The sequence below is a fragment of the Oncorhynchus mykiss genome, chromosome 30 (assembly GCF_013265735.2).
Source record: "Oncorhynchus mykiss isolate Arlee chromosome 30, USDA_OmykA_1.1, whole genome shotgun sequence".
NCBI classification, from domain to species: domain Eukaryota; kingdom Metazoa; phylum Chordata; class Actinopteri; order Salmoniformes; family Salmonidae; genus Oncorhynchus; species Oncorhynchus mykiss.
The window spans coordinates 29,284,578-29,304,751 of NC_050570.1; the positions used below are offsets into that span (position 1 = coordinate 29,284,578).

General features: G+C 42.2%; 1 protein-coding gene across 1 annotated transcript; it reads left to right on the plus strand.

Moving 5' to 3' along the window:
* Window positions 1–323: 323 nt before the first annotated feature.
* On the plus strand, window positions 324–19,363 carry LOC110521691 (serine/threonine-protein kinase Kist). The gene is made up of 8 exons (XM_021599467.2): window positions 324–1,118; window positions 8,418–8,752; window positions 9,139–9,336; window positions 12,737–12,831; window positions 13,030–13,106; window positions 13,379–13,477; window positions 18,533–18,621; window positions 18,770–19,363. The coding sequence occupies exons 1-8, from the start codon at window positions 815–817 to the stop codon at window positions 18,914–18,916; spliced, it is 1,344 nt and encodes a 447-aa protein (XP_021455142.2). The 5' UTR covers window positions 324–814; the 3' UTR covers window positions 18,917–19,363.
* The last annotated feature ends 811 nt before the right edge of the window (window positions 19,364–20,174 follow it).

Below are 20,174 nucleotides of genomic sequence, written 5' to 3' on the forward strand. Positions count from 1 at the left end.
TGCCGTATTACATATTTTTGTGCATTTTACATTTACCCTTACAGTATTGAATAAATAATTTGTAAGATCAAGTGAATCATAAAGTCGCGTTAACCATCTCAGACAACTATGATAGTAAAATACTTATGAGACCATCCAATAAGAACTGATTTACCGTCAGTGTATTTGTTTACCCTTCTTATATCTCTCTATGTCGTTATTGAACTGTAGACTGTTCTTAGATCTGTAAGGGGAAATTACAACTACCTATCCAATCAGGTACGAGAGGAAGTAGAAATTGAGAAACGTGACGTTTGAGTGGAATAAAAAAAAAAGGAATTTACGACTGCTGCTTCCGGGAACATGGCCGGCTAAACAATGACAAAAGTCTCTCTCCTCAAAATCAAGAAGAAACTTTTCGAAATGCAAACTGCTTGGCTTAACAAAAGTGTTTGGATTCAGTGCGTGCAATTAGGTCGTTTATTTGGTTTACATCTGCATGCATGTTGTTTAAGGTGATGTTTAAGTCGGACTAACTTGGCTATCTTGCCAGCGAAGGTAGCCAACTTTTCACATTCAGCAGAATTAGCCTAACGTTAGCTAGCAAATGCGAAGTGGCTTACATGTCAACATAGCTAGGAACATAAGTATTGCTATTGGCTGCTACACTTGAAGCCCGCAACTGATTTATTAAGTTCCACGATCGACACGTTGCAGTGCTGGCTTGTGTAACGTAGATGCGTTTGTTATTTTTATCGGGGTGTCTCGCTGGTTTATTGTTATGTTTTCGCAGCTGCGTACAGCTGTCTAGCTAGCTTGATTGACATTAATTTCAATGGCTCACTGTAGTTCAGATCCAAGTGGGAAGGTACCCCGTCCAGATAGCTTAGTGTTGATGGCAGGATCTCCTGGAAGCGTTGATCAGGCTATGAAGCCGGTGTTGTTTGAAATATTTGGAGAGTTTTGGAACGTCCAAACCCGGCTAGGGCAAGGCGTCTCGGCCTCAGTATACCGTGTGAGCTCAGGGAGGGCGAGTACGGCCGCGGTTAAGGAGTTCCAGGCTGACACTCAGAGTGGAGATTACGGGTACCAAAAGGAGAGGTCCGTGCTGGAAGACATACAAGGACACAAAAACATCGGTAAGAAATGTTTGAGTTGCAATATGGTTGTACTGTGCACAATCTCTGGAATTAGTGCTCGTTTTCTAGTGTGCCTCCCATGACTAGGCTATGTGAGAATCAAATGATGAGTCTTATTGAGGGTGTAGCCTCATTTAACCTTGGATACTTTGGGTCTGTGTTCTTGTCCAGCTGATTGCAAATCTGTCATTACAACTAGAGGTCGACCGATTATGATTTTTCAACTCAGATACCGATTATTGGAGGAGCAAGAAAAGCCGATACCGAGTAATCAGCTGTTTTATTTTTAAAATTGTATTTTAAAATGTATTTGTAATAATGAAAATTACAACAATTACTGAATTAACTTATTTTAACTTAATATAATACATCAATAAAAATCAATTTAGCCTCAAATAAATAATGAAACATGTTCAATTTGGTTTAAATAAGGCAAAAACACAGTGTTGGAGAAGTAAACGTGCAATGTAAAAAAGCTAACGTTTGAGTTCCTTGCTCAGAGCATGAGAACATATGAAAGTTGGTGGTTCCTTTTAACATGAGACTTCAATATTCCAAGGTAAGAGGTTTTAGGTTGTAGTTAATATAGTATTTTATAGGACTATTTCTCTCTATACCATTTGTATTTCAAATACCTTTGACTATTGGATGTTCTTATAGGCACTTTAGTATTGCCAGTGTAACAGTATAGCTTCCGTCCCTCTCCTTGCCCCTACCTGGGCTCGAACCAGGAACACATCGACAACAGCCACACACGCGGCTCTTGCAGAGCAAGGGGAATAACTACTCCAAGTCTCAGAGCGAGTGACGTTTGAAAAGCTATTAGCACGCACCCCGCTAACTAGCTAGCCATTTCACATCGGTTACACCAGCCATTAGGCTGATAGGCTTGAAGTCATAAACAGCGCTATGCTTGCGAAGAGCTGCTGGCAAAACGCACAAATGCTGTTTGAATTAATGCTTACGGGTCTGCTGCTGCCTACCATTGCTCAGTCAGACTGCTCTATCAAATCATATACTTAATTATAATATAATAACACACAGAAATATGAGCCTTAGGTCATTAATATGGTCGAATCTGGAAACTATCATCTTGAAAACAAGACGTTTATTCTTTCAGTGAAATACGGAACCGTTCCGTATTTTATCTAAGGGGTGGCATCCATAAGTCTAAATATTCTTGTTACATTGTACAACCTTCAATGTTATGTCATAATTACGTAAAAGTTTGGCAAATTAGTTCGCAATGAGCCAGGCGGCCCAAACTGTTGCATATACCCTGACTCTGCGTGCAATGAACGCAAGAGAAGTGACACAATTTCGCCTGGTTAATATTGCCTGCTATCCTGGATTTCCTTTAGCTAAATATGCAGGTTTAAAAATATATACTTCTGTGTATTGATTTTAAGAAAGGCATTGGTGTTTATGGTTAGGTACAGTCGTGCAACGATTGTGCTTTTTTCCGCAAATGCGCTTTTGTTAAATCATCCCCCAGCGTTGCATTGATTATATGCAATGCAGGACACGCTAGATAATATCATCAACCATGTGTTGTTAACTAGTGACTATGATTGATTGTTTTTTATAAGATAAGTTTCATGCTAGCTAGCAACTTACCTTGGCTTCTACTGCATTCGCGTAACAGGCAGGCTCCTCGTGGAGTGCAATGAGGCAGGTGGTTAGAGCGTTGGACTAGTTAACCGTAAGGTTGCAAGATTGAATCGGCGAGCTGACAAGGTAAAAATCTATCGTTCTGCCCCCGAACAAGGCAGTTAACCCACCGTTCCTAGGCCGTCATTGAAAATAAGACTGTGTTCTTAACTGATTTGTCTAGTTAAATAAAGGTGTAAAAAAAAAAACCAACAGCGAAATCGGCGTCCAAAAATACAGATTTCCGATTTGTTATGAAAACTTGAAATCGGCCCTAATTAATCGGCCATTCCGATTAATCGGTCGACCTCTAATTACAACCAAGTCTCACACATCAGTCTCGTCTCTGATCTGTCATAGTAAGTCGTGAGTGTTTACATGCACACTAATTATTTGATATTAAACGTATTATGGCAGTAGGCCAAGTATATGGCAATAGTCATGTAAACACCTTACTCTGCTTATCTTAATCGGCTTAAGGTCAATCTTAGTAAGCATATGCTGATTAAAACACCTGAGCAATGTTCAAATACTCATACTAACTGTACTATTGTGACGTAAGTTGAGTATGTAGTATGCTTATTGGTCATAGTATGGATATATTTAGTATACCACAAGTGCTCGGATGTCGTACTATATTTGTAAAGATTTCGAAGTATACAGGCAGGGGACACTATTTCTTTGCTTTTAGAGCACACAATGCAATTCTTAAGAATATGGGCGTAGCGTCACAACATTTTCGGTTTTGATTCAATCTTAAAATGTATTAGTACATGTAAATAGTATTTTCAACAGTGCGCAACTGAGCCCACAATTTGGGGTGTTACGGCATGTTGGCATTCTTCTATTGGCAGGAACCCCCCCCCCCCCCCCCCCCCCCCCTTACTGGAGTCCCCGTCCCTGCCTACCGGAGACCTCCTTGCTAGCTAGCAGAAGCGTCACCGTTAGACGGTGTCCTTGGCTCCCGCCTGCCGAACACCTGCCCTCACCGTCGTTAACAGAACTGCAGTAAAACAGTTCCCGAAAGCCAGGGGTGAAGGACACTGTCTACTGGTCGCCCCTGCCTCTCGCTCGCGTGGGAGGCTGGGGAGACAGCTTGCTAGCTACCGTCCTTTCTTCTGCAGGGTTTATCGGTGGCTGGCATCCAATATTATTTTGCATTAATGCCACCTACTGTACTGGAGCGCCCCTGCCTCCCACCTGTCCTAACTGAAAAAATGACCAATAGAAGTATAAAGAGGGGTTCCTGCAAATGCAGGAATGCCCTGAATTGCGGGCTGTAATTGTACCCTTCTCGCTTTCCAGTGTATGATCTATGCATGTGCCAGCACTGGTAGCGCAAGCCTCAGCTCTTTTGCTAACTGCCTAGGAACAGTGGGTTAACTGCTTTGTTCAGGGGCAGAACGACCTTGTCAGCTCGGGGATTCGATCTTGCAACCTTTCGGTTACTAGTCCAAAGCTCTAACCACTAGGCTACCTGCCGCCCCGGAACATGGTCGCTGTGGTAGAACATTTTATTTTGATCAGTCATTTTCTGCATGCATTTAAATGCATTTACATCATCAAGTAGCATGATTTCAGATGTGTCCATGTAAACAGTATTATTAGGGAAATCATAGCCCTTGATCATGACTCTCAGTTCCATTACACAAGTCATTGGACGAAGGTGTCTTCTGTGCGGTGTCTTCTCAGAGCCCTGAGACTTGGTCTGAACATTAACATGCAGTGCTTGCGGTACGGTTTTGGAAACATAAGGACCTCTTCTTTCATATCAGCGAGAATAATTTTTCTAAAAACTAAAGGATACATTTATACACACCATTTTTTTTATAGGGTTAGTGTTCCCACACGGCCATATCTCCATACTCTGCTTCACAAACATGGCTCTCTCGGGATATGCTATCGGAGTCTGTACAGCCACCGGGATTCTCAGTGCACCTCGCCAACAGGAATAAATCTTTCACTTCCTGACTGATGTCTTGAGATGTTGCTCCAATATAGCAACTTAATTTTCCATCCTCATGATGCCATCTATTTTGTGAAGTGCACCAGTCCCTCCTGCAGAAAAGCACCCCCACAACATGATACTGCCACCCCTGTGCTTCATGGTTGGGATGGTGTTCTTTGGCTTGCAAGCCTCCCCCTTTTTCCTCCAAACATAATGTTGGTCATTATGGCCAAACAGTTCTATTTTTGTTTCATCAGACCAGAGGACATTTCTCGAAAAAGTACGTTCTTTGTCTCCAAGTGCAGTTGCAAACCGTAGTCTGGCTTTTTTTTTTTATGGCGGTTTTGGAGCAGTGCCTTCTTCCTTGCTGAGTGACCTTTCTGGTTATGTCTGTACAGGACTCTTTGTTTTTACTGTGGATATAGATAATTTTGTACCGGTTTCCTCCAGCATCTTCACAAGGTCCTTTGCTGTTGTTTTGAGATTGATTTGCACTTTTTACACCAAAGTACGTTCATCTCTAGGAGACAGAATGCCTCCTTCCTGAGCGGTATAACGGCTGTGTGGTCCCATGGTGTTTATACTTGTGTACTATTGTTTGTACCTATGAACGTGGTACCTTCAGGCATTTGGAAATTGCTCTCAAGGATGAACCGGACTTGTAGAGGTCTGCAATTTCCTTTCTGAGGCCTTGGCTGGTTTCTTTTGATTTTTCCCAGGATGTCAAGCAAAGAGACACTGAGTTTGAAGGTAGGCACTGAGTTTGAAGGTAGGCACTGAGTTTGAAGGTAGGCACTGAGTTTGAAGGTAGGCACTGAGTTTGAAGGTAGGCACTGAGTTTGAAGGTAGGCACTGAGTTTGAAGGTAGGCACTGAGTTTGAAGGTAGGCACTGAGTTTGAAGGTAGGCACTGAGTTTGAAGGTAGGCACTGAGTTTGAAGGTAGGCACTGAGTTTGAAGGTAGGCACTGAGTTTGAAGGTAGGCACTGAGTTTGAAGGTAGGCACTTGAAATACATCCACAGGTACACCTCCAATTGACTCAAATGATGTCTATTAGCCCATCGGAAGCTTCTAAAGCCATGACATAATTTTCTGGAATTTTCCAAGCTGTTTAAAGGCACAGTCAACTTAGTGTATGCAAACTTCTGACCCACTGTAATTGTGATGCAGTGAATTATAAGTGAAATTGTTGGAAAAATGAATTGTCATGCCAAAACTGTAGTTTGTTGTAGTTTGTTGTTTCCATTCCTCACTTAAATTTGTGTGTTAGGTATTTTGTTGTGGAATTGTTAGATATTACTTGTTAGATATTGCTGCACTGTTGGAACTAGAAGCACAAGCTTTTCGCTGCACTCGCAATAACATCTGCTAAACATGTGTATGTGACCAATACATTTTGATTTGATGTTACACTGCGTGTTTACGGAAGATCCACCGACGACAGTGGGACCACCTGCGCTAATTAGCTATTTAGCATTCTCCGAACCCCTGTGTGTAATGGAAGAAAACCGCCAGAAACGTGTTGTCGTTAAGTACCTGTTAATTAAGCCGGTACAGTAAGTGTATATGATGTGATATGAAAGTGAAGGCTTTTATGTTTCTAGAACCGTATCGCAATTGAGAGTCGATTCAAGTTTGGGATGCAGTTGTTGGGTGCCAGAGCCTGTCTACCTCTGAAAATTAACAAATAAATTCCTTGGACCTAAAACCGTAATCGTAGGCTCTTTTAAGAGTAAATCTTGGGCTAAAGAAATCGTTCTTCTTGCAAAGCAGATAAAGGTTTTAAACATTCTATTATATTAATCTGACGATTCACCTCAATCGTATTATTGTGTGCATGTAACCATACTTCTTCATGGCAATACTGGTTTTTAAAGTCTTGATTGGCATATCATAAAACCCATCTCAGTCACGTCAAACAAACTCATGATAAGCCTGATTTGTACTCAAGCATCCTAATAACCAATGTTCCCTCTAAGCTGCGTGCGCTCACGCCTCTTCCCTGGACTGCTGTGCACGGTGCATAAGTAGCAGGGTAGCCTAGTGGTTAGAGCGTTGGACTAGTAACCGGAAGGTTGCAAGTTCAAACCCCCGAGCTGACAAGGTACAAATCTGTCGTTCTGCCGCTGAACAGGCAGTTAACCCACTGTTCCTAGGCCGTCATTGAAAATAAGAATTTGTTCTTAACTGATTTGCCTGGTTAAATAAAGGTGTAAAAAAAAAAAAAAAATATCAGCCCACCGAGAGAAGCACGAGATTGAACTTCATTCAACTTTCTAGAATTTTCCCTGCTAGTTAACACTATCAACGTTTCCCTTTACTGTGGAATTGGGTTAGAAACAATGCAATATTAGCTACATTTAATGCAACATACCAAAACAAACTATGTAGGATTATTTTGTTGTGCAGGACTCATCCGTACACTACGAAACCGGTGCAGTATAACCAATCAGAACTGCAATAGGCCTATTTGCATATAGACCATTTTTATCTATGGGTCTGTGCCATTTACTTTGAACTGGACTGTTTGCAGCTGTGTCGTGAGTCGATGAGCTTGTTTTGAGATCAAAGCGAGAGCTGCATGTAGCCATGCGTTTACATTTTGTTCATATCCTTTGCTAGTTAATGAGTTATTAGCTCAGTTATAGATACTTTGTAGTCAGCAATAGGGGAGGGATTGCTTCCTACAAGAGCACAAAATGTGTGCATTTCTAGACATCTTTGAAAAGCAGTCAGGTAAAGAGCTTTTTCTTAAAGGGGCAGTGTTGTATTTTGACACGTTCTTGAATAAGCTAAGTAGCCAATAGGAAGAGGGTAGCATAATTTGTCTGATTTTCTGTAATAATGGTATGGGAATAATAATGCAATTTATTTTGTAAAGTAGTTTCTTGCATAAAACAACATTTTTAGTCCCCTTGTCTGAAGGACCAGTGGAAAAACAGGTTAATGTCAAGCGCTGCATCCCCCCCCCCCCCCCCCCCCCAAAGGTCTCATGAAACGTAGGCCTACATTGGACCCCACACATTAGCTGCAACTGTAAGCTAAATGATAGAGCTATTGCCACGTTAAAATGTTATGGGATGCATTTTCTACATTGTTTTTAATGGTAGACCACTCTGGTAGGCCTACATTCACAGTAAGCTTGTGCTGGGAGTTGCTCAGAATTTTCATAACATTCAAGTTTGCGCTCCGCAGACCTGAAATTTGCTCAGTGCTGGAAAAAATTTGAGGGAACATTGCTAATAACCCAACCTTGTCCGTCTCATTTGTGTAAGGTCCATGCTCTTTATTTGCTATAAAACAATTCAAAGGAAGATAAGATATTGGAGAGTACTTTGCCCCCTATATAAAACAATTCTGTTGTCTATGTTTATTGATAATCACCACATTTTTGAAGGACTGGGCTATAAATGGATATGGTTTTGATTATGACCTCAATTCTACCTCCTCAATATCACCATATAGACTTATTTTGCATTCATAATACGTGAACATTCATATAATACACCATGTTTTCATAACACGCTTTTTTTCTAACCTTTTGATGACTTTGCTTTACGGATCCCATCAGTGATTACAATAGGAAGGGATGACGGAAGGATGCATTCTGAGTATTCAAACAGAGCCCCTAGTAACCTCCTTCACTCCCCAATCAAATCTGTGCTGACTGTAACCCTAACCCCTCCTGTCTGTCTCCACAGTAACGCTGTACGGGGTGTTCACCAACCGCAGCCAGGTGGGTGTGGCCACGCACTGCCTGCTGCTTGAGCTGCTGGACGTCAGTGTGTCTGAGCTGCTTGTGAGGGCCAGTACCCAAGGCCGAGCCTGCAGCCCCCAGTGTGGTGGTTCCCAGAAGCAGGGCCACTCCATGTGGCTGGTGCAGCACTGTGCCAGGGACGTCCTGGAGGCCCTTGCCTTCCTCCATAGAGCGGGCTATGTCCATGCCGACCTCAAGCCCCGCAATGTGCTCTGGAGCGCAGACGATGAGTGCTTCAAACTCATCGACTTTGGCCTCAGCTTCAAAGAGGGCAACCAGGTGATTTGAATTGAAGAATAGGGGTTTGGCTCTGACTGTAGGCCTCTGGTGAGGGGAACCAGGGGTGAATACACTGGGAACGTTTTGGACTAATGAGTACACCTCTGGTATGGGGGCAGGTAGCTTAGAGGTTAAGAACATTGGGCCAGTAGCCAAAAGGTTGCTGGGTTAAATCCCTGAGCTGACTAGGTGTAAAATCTGTTGTGCCAGTCACTCTGGATAAGAGCGTCTGCTAAATGACAAAAAAAAGGTTAAAATAAATAAACTGGTGGAGGACAGATGTTGGAGTAAGCTGTAGTCCCTGACTAGATGGTAGTCGTGCTAGAATGGACAAAATATACAATATTCTCTGTGTGAAACATTTTGCCTCCATTTTCTGTGTTCAGGATGTGAAATACATCCAGACAGATGGGTACCGTGCCCCGGAGGCTGAGCGTCAATACTCCCTGGCCCAGGCGGGGATGGAGGTGGATGGTGACTCTGGCTGCTCGGCCGCTGTGGACCTCTGGAGCTTGGCAATCGTCCTATTGGAGATGTACTCGGGCATCAAACTCAAAGACACCGTCAGGACACCCGAGTGGAAGGTACAGTGCCTTGCGAAAGTATTCGGCCCCCTTGAATTTTGCGACCTTTTGCCACATTTCAGGCTTCAAACATAAAGATATAAAACTGTATTTTTTTGTGAAGAATCAACAACAAGTGGGACACAATCATGAAGTGGAACGACATTTATTGGATATTTCAAACTTTTTTAACAAATCAAAAACTGAAAAATTGGGTGTGCAAAATTATTCAGCCCCCTTAAGTTAATACTTTGTAGTGCCACCTTTTGCTGCGATTACAGCTGTAAGTCGCTTGGGGTATGTCTCTGTCAGTTTTGCACATCGAGACACTGAAATGTTTTCCCATTCCTCCTTGCAAAACAGCTCGAGCTCAGTGAGGTTGGATGGAGAGCATTTATGAACAGCAGTTTTCAGTTCTTTCCACAGATTCTCGATTGGATTCAGGTCTGGACTTTGACTTGGCCATTCTAACACCTGGATATGTTTATTTTTGAACCATTCCATTGTAGATTTTGCTTTATGTTTTGGATCATTGTCTTGTTGGAAGACAAATCTCCGTCCCAGTCTCAAGTCTTTTGCAGACTCCATCAGGTTTTCTTCCAGGATGGTCCTGTATTTGGCTCCATCCATCTTCCCATCAATTTTAACCATCTTCCCTGTCCCTGCTGAAGAAAAGCAGGCCCAAACCATGATGCTACCACCACCATGTTTGACAGTGGGGATGGTGTGTTCAGCTGTGTTGCTTTTACGCCAAACATAACGTTTTGCATTGTTGCCAAAAAGTTCCATTTTGGTTTCATCTGACCAGAGCACCTTCTTCCACATGTTTGGTGTGTCTCCCAGGTGGCTTGTGGCAAACTTTAAATGACACTTTTTATGGATATCTTTAAGAAATGGCTTTCTTCTTGCCACTCTTCCATAAAGGCCAGATTTGTGCAATATACGACTGATTGTTGTCCTATGGACAGAGTCTCCCACCTCAGCTGTAGATCTCTGCAGTTCATCCAGAGTGATCATGGGCCTCTTGGCTGCATCTCTGATCAGTCTTCTCCTTGTATGAGCTGAAAGTTTAGAGGGACGGCCAGGTCTTGATAGATTTGCAGTGGTCTGATACTCCTTCCATTTCAATATTATCGCTTGCACAGTGCTCTTTGGGATGTTTAAAGCTTGGGAAATCTTTTTGTATCCAAATCCGGCTTTAAACTTCTTCACAACATTATCTCGGACCTGCCTGGTGTGTTCCTTGTTCTTCATGATGCTCTCTGCGCTTTTAACGGACCTCTGAGACTATCACAGTGCAGGTGCATTTATACGGAGACTTGATTACACACAGGTGGATTGTATTTATCATCATTAGTCATTTATGTCAACATTGGATCATTCAGAGATCCTCACTGAACTTCTGGAGAGAGTTTGCTGCACTGAAAGTAAAGGGGCTGAATAATTTTGCACGCCCAATTTTTCAGTTTTTGATTTGTTAAAAAAGTTTGAAATATCCAATAAATGTCGTTCCACTTCATGATTGTGTCCCACTTGTTGTTGATTCTTCACAAAAAAATACAGTTTTATATCTTTATGTTTGAAGCCTGAAATGTGGCAAAAGGTCGCAAAGTTCAAGGGGGCCGAATACTTTCGCAAGGCACTGTATGTCCACAGAATGGCCCTCCAACTCTGGGCCTGGATTGCTACTATACTGAGTGTGCAGGCTTTTGTTCCACCACAATACTAACACACCTGCTTAAACTACTGTTTTTTTACCACATTATTGTCAACATTATTCAAATCAAATCAAATTTATTTATATAGCCCTTTGTACATCAGCTGATATCTCAAAGTGCTGTACAGAAACCCAGCCTAAAACCCCAAACAGCAAGCAATGCAGGTGTAGAAGCACGGTGGCTAGGAAAAACTCCCTAGAAAGGCCAAAACCTAGGAAGAAACCTAGAGAGGAACCAGGCAATGTGGGGTGGCCAGTCCTCTTCTGGCTGTGCCGGGTGGAGATTATAACAGAACATGGCCAAGATGTTCAAATGTTCATAAATGACCAGCATGGTCGAATAATAATAAGGCAGAACAGTTGAAACTGGAGCAGCAGCACGTCCAGGTGGACTGGGGACAGCAAGGAGTCATCATGTCAGGTAGTCCTGGGGCATGGTCCTAGGGCTCAGGTCCTCCGAGAGAGAGCAAGAGAGAATCAGAGAAAGCACACTTAAATTCACACAGGACACCGAATAGGACAGGAGAAGTACTCCAGATATAACAAACTGACCCTAGCCCCCCGACACATAAACTACTGCAGCATAAATACTGGATGCTGAGATAGGAGGGGTCAGGAGACAGGCCCTTCCCAACAATGGAAAAAAATAAGAAGGACATGAGGAATAAATACACAATGAGTAATGGTAACTTGGCTATTTACACGGGGTACCAGTACTGAGTCGATGTGGTAATTGAGGTAGATATGTACATATATTCAGGGGTAAAGTGACTAGGCAACAGGTTGGATGATTAACAGTAGCAGCAGCGTATGTGATGAGTCAAAAGAGTTAGTGCAAAAAGTGTCAATGCAGATAGCTATTTGGTTAACTATTTAGTAGTCTTATGGCTTGGGGGTAGAAGCTGTTCAAAGTCCTGTTGGTTCCAGACTTGGTGCATCGGTACCACTTGCCATGCGGTAGCAGAGAGAACAGTCTATGGTGGCTGGAATCTTGGACACTGTAGGACCTTCCTCTGACACCGCCTGGTATAGAGGTCCTGGATGGCAGGGAGCTCGACCCCAGTGATGTACGCACTACCCTCTGTACACCTTGCGGTCAGATGCTAAGCAGTTGCCATACCAAGTGGTGATGCAGCCAGTCAAGATGCTCTCAATGGTGCAGCTGTAGAACCTATTGAGGTTCTGAGGGCCCATGTCAAATCTTATCAGCCTCCTGAGGGGGAAGAGGCATTGTCGTACCTTCTTCACGATTGTGTTGGTGTGTGTGGACCATGTTAACTATTTAGTGATGTGCACACTGAGGAACTTGAAGCTTTTGACCCGCTCCACTACAGCCCCGTCGGTGTGGATGGGGGTGTGGGTTAATAGGGAGTACAGGAGGGGACTAAGCATGCATGATCTTAGAGGGCACTAGGGTGTTGCGTCTTGGTAATCCATTTGGTCCCACGGCCTTGTGAATGTTAACCTGTTTCAAGGTCTTATACCGCCACCCGCTGTGATTACATAACCAGACATACAGTGGACTGTAATAGAGACATGGGTACTTGTTTTCCTAGGAATGAGGTGGACTCTGTTCCACCTGTAGCTAATAGATTGATATGTTCTTCAGAAAGATAGATAGATAGATAATGCACATGTATCAGATAGACATGGGGGTGTTGTCCAAACTGCTGTTCTGCAGCCTATTGTTCTTTGCTCCTGCAGGACAACAGTGCAGCAATAGTCGACCAGATCTTTGCCAGTAACAGTGTGGTGGTTCCTGCCATCCCTGTCTATCACCTCAGAGACCTTATCAAAAGGTAACAACATTCATTCAGGAACACATTCATTTTGTTTTGTTTTTAGGTAAATGCAGACATTTGATCCATTGTACCAAATTGACTCTGCACTCCCTTAAATATAATTAGCTATTTTCAACATTGGAAAGTTATTGAAATGAATATGATGATTATCCTGCGAGAGAGGTACCTAACGTTGACATTTGTATGCTCCTGCAGTATGCTTCACAACAACCCCAAGCACAGAGGCACAGCCGAGAAGGCCCTGCTTAGCCCGTTCTTCAGCATTCCTTTTGGTAATTCAGTCGATATGGGCACATACCTTCCTCTCAGCCAGCTTGGTAGCTTGTAATACAGCATAATTTTACCAGCTCTCCACTCTCACCCCCCCCCACACCAACACCTCTGCTTGTAAACATCTACCTCTTTATGACATTTGCATATTGAATTTTCATTGAAATCACCCAAGATTATAATCATGTGTTTAGAATGGGGTTGATGGAGCTGTATAAACCCTGGAAAAGGCTTCTTAAACCTATTGACTGAGAGAATATTGTGTGTGTGACAGCTCCTCACATAGAAGACTTGGTTCTGCTTCCCTCTCCTGTTCTGCGCCTGCTCAACCTGATTGATGACGGCCACCTGCACAATGAGGAGGAGTATGAAGGTAGGGTACAGCGTTTCTTTAACCGACTTTCTCCTCTGACACTAAATTGCTCCTACAGTTGCTCATTATCACTATCAACGTCAGAAGTACACTAGAGCTTTAGGGAATATTGTCCCTAGATTTCCAAAATAACAGCCAAAACTTTTTGGAATGTGGGGGTCAGATATTGCGATTTATGAATTGTGATTTTCAAACACTTGGGTGAAAACTTGGTAATTCCATCAGACATGGTTAAAACAAGTGTCAGGGTAGCATTAATTCTAAAATGAGATCATATGAATGAATACATACTGTGCTAACTGAATACAAAACCAAAGGAAATGATCAAATTCAAAGATTTTATCCAACATTGTAATAGGCTACAATGATAATAGATAGGATTATTACACCTACATATTAACAAACATGATCATAAAAATATAGCGTATGATTGTGTAAGTTGGCTCAATCATTATTATAATCAAGCGATAAGGCTCAAGGGGGTGTGGTTTATTTTCTTTCTTTAACGAGTCGGCCCCCGGACCAGGCTCAAATCCCTGTCATTCGCATGAAGAGCAGACGCCGATGCAGGGGATGCAGATCCGGGTGCCTTGTCAGAATTCGCCGGTGAGTGGGTAACCCACCAAAACCATCTGTCCTAGTGGCCAACATGCAATCATTGGAGAATAAACTGGATGAGCTCCATTCAAGACTATCCTACCAACGGGACCTTTAAAAACTGTATTATCTTATATTTCACAGAGTCGTGGCTGAACAACGACATGGATAATATACAGTTGGCTGGGTTTTCGTGTATCGGCAAGACGGAACAGCTACCTCCGGTAAGACGAGGGGTCTGTTTCTATTTATCAATAACAGCTTGTGCGCAAAATCTGAAATTCAAGAAGTCTCAAGGTTTTTCTCGCCTGAGGTAGAGTACCTCATGATAAGCTGTAAACCACAGTATTTACCAAGAGTTTATCTATATTTTTCGTAGCTGTCTATTTACCACCACAAACTGACGCTGGCACTAAGACCGCACTCAACGAGCTGTATAAGGCCATTGACAAGAAAATGCTCATCCAGCGATGGTGCTCCCAGGGGCCGGGGCCTTTAATGCAGGAAAACGTAAATCTGTTTCCACAAATGTCTACCAACATGTCACATGTGCAACCAGAGGGGGGAAAAAAACTGTTGGACACCTTTACTCCATACACAGAGATGTGTAGAAAGCTCTCCCTCGTCCTCTATTTGACACATCTGACCATAGTTAAATCCTCCTGATTCCTGCTTGCAAGCAAAAACTAAAGAAGGAAGTACCAGTGACTCACTCAATACGGAAGTGGTCAGATGACGCAGATGCTAAGCTACAGGACTGTTTTGCTAGCACAGACTGGAACATGTTCTGGGATTCTTTCGAATGCATAGAGGAGTATACCATATCATTCACCGGCTTCATCAGTAAGTGCATCGTTGGCGTCGTTCCCATAGTGACCTTACGTACATACCCCAACCAGAAGCCATGGATTACAGGCAACATCTGCACTGAACTAAAGAGTAGAGCTGCCGCTTTCAAGGAGTGGGACTCCAACCCGGACTCTTATAGGAAATCCCGCTATGCCCTCCAACAAAACATCAAACAGACAAAACTTCAACACAGGACTAGGATTGAATCCTAATACACCGGCTCTGACCCTCGTTGTTGGATGTGGCAGGGCTTGCAAACAGACTACAAAGGGAAGTGCAGCCACTAGCTGCCCAGTGACAGGAACCATGGCTTTGGCTAATTGACAGCCTCAGTGATTTCTGTGTCTGTGTGGGATTTTTTTCCCTAGAGCGTTACACCAGAAAACTCATCAGCAATCAATGCATGTTTAACGTAGGTGGCTGAGGGGCTTTGCTGCTGTCGGGCACTTTAAAAAAAAATGTAATCGTCATAAAGTAGAGATTAGAGTTCGACCGATTTAATCGGAATGGCCGATTTTAAATAGGGACGATTTTCAAGTTTTCATAACAATCGGAAATTGGTATTTTTGGGCGCCAATTTTGTATTTATTTTTTAAATAATATTTTGTAATTTAAAAAAAACATTCATTGTATACCTTTTTTATTTAACTAGGCAAGTCAGTTAACACATTCTTATTTTCAATGACGGCCTAGGAACGTTGGGTTAACTGCCTCATTCAGGGCAGAACAACAGATTTTCACCTTGTCAGCTCGGGGGATTCAACCTTGAAACCTTACAGTTAACTAGTCCAACGCAATAACGACCTGCCTCTCTCTCGCTGCACTCCACAAGGAGACTGCCTGTTACGTGAATGCAGTAAGCCAAGGTAAGTTGCTAGCTAGCATTAAACTTATCTTTATAAAAAAACAATCAATCATAATCACATGGTTGATGATATTGCTAGATATTATCTAGCGTGTCCTGCGTTGCATATAATCTGACTGAGCTTACAAGTATCAAAGTATCTGACTGAGCGATGGTAGGCAGAAGCTGGCGCGTAAACATTCATTCAAACAGCACTTTCGTGTGTTTTGCCAGCAGCTCTTCGTTGTGCGTCAAGCATTGTGCTGTTTATGACTTCAAGCCTATCAACTCCAGAGATGAGGCTGGTGTAACTGAAGTGAAATGGATACTATTTGCGCGAGCTAACTAGCTGTTTCAAAAGTCACTTGCTCTGAGCCTGTGGTTGTTTCCCTTGCTCTGCATGGGTACTGCTGCTTCGATGGTGGCTGTTGTCATTGTGTTGCTGGTTTGAGCCCAGGGAGGAGCAAGGAGAGGGACGGAAGCTATACTGTTACACTGGCAATACTAAAGTGCCTATAAGAACATCCAATAGTCAAAGGTTTAATGAAATACAAATGATATAGAGGGAAATAGTCCCATAATTCCTATAATAACTACAACTTAAAACTTCTTACCTGGGAATATTGAAGACTCATGTTAAAAGGAACCACCAGCTTTCATATGTTCTGAGCAAGGAACTGAAACGTTTGCTTTCCTACATAGCACATATTGCACTTTTACTTCACCAACACTTTGTTTTTGCATTATTTAAACCAAATTGAACATGTTTCATTATTTACTTGGGGCTAAATTGATTTTTATTGATGTATTCTATTAAGTTAAAATAAGTGTTGATTCAGTATTGTTGTAATTGTCATTATTACAAATAAATGTAAAAAAAAAATCAGCCGATTTTAATTGGTATCGGCTTTTTTGGTCCTCCAATTATCGGTATTGGTGTTGACAAATCATAATCGGTCGACCTCTAGTAGAGATGGTTATTATTCAAATGATTGAATAAATGTGTCGTTGCTCTTGTTGGCGCCACAACTGAGGCACTTTTTGCACAATATTTGCATTTGGTTGACATCCGTTTTTCTGTAGCCTGAATACTGCTATACCACTGTAGAGGCACCCTTCTTTTGCACCAAATCAACTTTCTCATTAGCACTAGCAGCACTCATATTTCTGATACACACAGAGGTTCCTAAACCTCACACTGTCTCTGGTAAGTAAAGCCTTTCGCTCCTCACCAGCATCTAACTACGAGCTCGATGCTTGTGATTGGCCAGCATGTGCATGCCATGCAGAGAGGAGAGCCCACTTGTTATTGGTCAGCATCCTCTGTGCATGTACAGTTGAAGTCGGAAGTTTACATACACCTTAACCAAGTACAGTTAAACTCAGTTTTTCACAATTACTGACATTTAATCCTAGTAAAAATTCCCTGTTTTAGGTCAGTTAGGATCACCACTTTATTTTAAGAATGTGAAATGTCAGAATAATAGAAGATAATTATTACAGATTTTATTTCTTTCATCACATTCCCAGTGGGTCAGAAGTTGACATACACTCAATTAGTATTTGGTAGCATTGCCTTTAAATTGTTTGATTTGGGTCAAACTTTTCAGGTAGCCTTCCACAAGCTTCCCACAATAAGATGGGTGAATTTTGTCCCATTCCTCCTGACAGAGCTGGTGTAATCGAGTCAGGTTTGTAGGCCTCCTGGCTCACCAACGCTTTGTCAGTTCTGCCCACACATTTTCAATGGGGTTGAGGTCAGGTCTTTGTGATGGCCATTCCAAAACCTTGACTTTGTTGTCCTTAAGCCATTTTGCCACAACTTTGGAAATACATGCACCTCCAATTGACTCAAATGATGTCAATTAGCCTATCAGAAGCTTCTAAAGCCATGACATAATTTTCTGGAATTTTCCAAGCTGTTTAAAGACAGTCAACTTAGTGTATGCAAACTTCTGACCCACTGGAATTGTGATGCAGTGAATTATACGTGAAATAATCTGTCTGTTAACAATTTTTGGAAAAATGACTTGTGTCATGCACAAAGTGTCCTAACCGACTTGCCAAAACAATAGTTTGTTAACAAGAAATTTGAGGAGTGGTTGAAAAAACGAGTTTTATTGACTCCAACCTAAGTGTTTGTAAACTTCCGACTTCAACTGTAGAGAGTGATTTAATTTAGTCTAGTGCGCATCTCATTGGACGACGTACCGTAGTCTAGTTTTTGTTGTATTAACGGAGTGCAAACGAAAGAAAATCGTAGCCTCTTGCGATTTGGATATTGCTCATGTCAATATCGCAATTTCGATTAATCATGCAGCCCTATTGCAAGGTGCGTGGTGCTGCACCACAAGGCAGTGCCACGAGTCATCAGTGAAATAAACAATATGATTAGACTATATATAGACTCACGAGCAGCAAGATTAACTGCATATATTGCAGATGGGCGCAATGCAAGATAATGCCCTCACACAGGAGAAGTTGAGCCATGCCCTTGGCGCTCATAGTTGTTACGGAAGTCTGCGTGATTCTGCTGTCCACTTCATGCGTCATTGACTATACCTTTTAAAACAAATGGTAAGATGTTACATTGTGAATAAATAAAAATAAATGAAAACACCCCATATTTAAAAAAAAAAAATGCCCCGAAAAATATAAACAGTGGCAAAATAACCCCCCCCATTTCTCTTTTTGAATTTGCATTTCCTACACTGATCACATTGATATTGTGACTAACTAACATGATGATGATGTTGTGTTGTCAGACATCTTGGAGGACATGACGGAGGAGTGTCAGAAGTATGGCTCTGTGGTCTCTTTGCTCATCCCCAAGGAGAACCCAGGCAAAGGACAGGTAACACACACAACTAGCCCCATTAGCAGTTTGTCTTTCTAATACTTCCATACAGTTTTTGTAGTTTATACATTTGTAGATATTGCAGACCTGCATTTTTAACATCTGTTCTTGGCTTAATATGTGTGTGCACGCATGTTTCCCCCAGGTGTTTGTAGAATACGCTAACGCAGGCGACTCCAAAGAGGCCCAGAGACTGTTGACGGGACGGACCTTTGACGGGAAGTTTGTCGTTGCCACGTTCTACCCCCGGAGTGCTTACAAGAGAGGCTATCTGTACCAGACCGTGCAGTGAACACACACACACACACACACACACACCGTCTGCTGAAGAGCACAGGCCTAGGCCTCAGTCAGTCACTGTCATGATGTGTATAGTCATATCAGATCACCACTCTGCTTTCTGCAGCCTTTAGAGCCAGAGTTAACCTAGTGTGTCCTGTAGCTTTACTGTATGTAGCAACAGTCTGCGAAAGGAAAGATTTGTATAATCCAATCTTCCATGTCCTGCTATGGGGATGTATACTGCTGGATGCTACGGTTGACATATTCAGATGGGTCATATGTTTATCATAGCTGGCTTGACTTTTGATAAATGGATCCTCACTGGCCAAAACTGCACACTTTCCCACTTTGCACACGGTGCTCATGTCAAACCCTGAACAAGATAATTACTTGATGTCCACCGATCTTGAAGAGCACAAGTACAGTACCAAGTACCCTATGGGTTTCGTAAACCCAGCAAGCAGTTTGGATTGAATAGGGCCCTAGTTTTGTCTGTACGCAACGACTTGAATATCCTATATTTATTAGTGTAATTGAAATCGTTCCTGATAGATTGATCTTGGGTCTCTCTTGTTAAAAGCTGAGCCACAATTTCATCTTGTCCAAAGTTACCTTCCCATTACCTATTTTTCTATAAGATGTTTGTTTTGAGACTTGAATTCCAAAGGTACCACTCCAGATCATCAGTAGAATCACGCTGAGTTCTAGAACGTTCTGAGCCTAAACTCCAAACACTCAACGTCAGCACTTTTTTGTGGTACATGAAAAATGTAAATTTATTTTGTTATTTCTGACATTTTTTATCTGGTTTCTACCTTATATACTATTATTACATTTTGTCCAAGTTGACCCATATACTACTTATACTCCAGAATGGCTGCGCTGATGTGAGTGGAAGTTAACAGTTTTTCTCCGATATGTTATGAAAGGAATGTGTTATTTCCTTAGCACTGTACGATACAAAGCAACAAGCTTACTTTACGTTCAGAACCGATGGATAGGGTTTTCACAGTTGAATATTTCAGTTGAAGAGCATTCGAGCTGACCGTTTCGTAAAACAGTAGCCGACTGTCAGTTCTACCTGACGTCTGTGAGTTAGTCTACATGACAAACCAATGTGTGAGAGCTGTGCTAGTGTAGGTATTTGTTGATTATGGTGAGATTATAGATTAATCCAATACTGCAGAGTTTTGTATCCTATGTTGTGTGTGGGAGATGTTGAAATTAACTTATCAGTTCGTTGCATGCAACATTGTTATGTTAGGGGC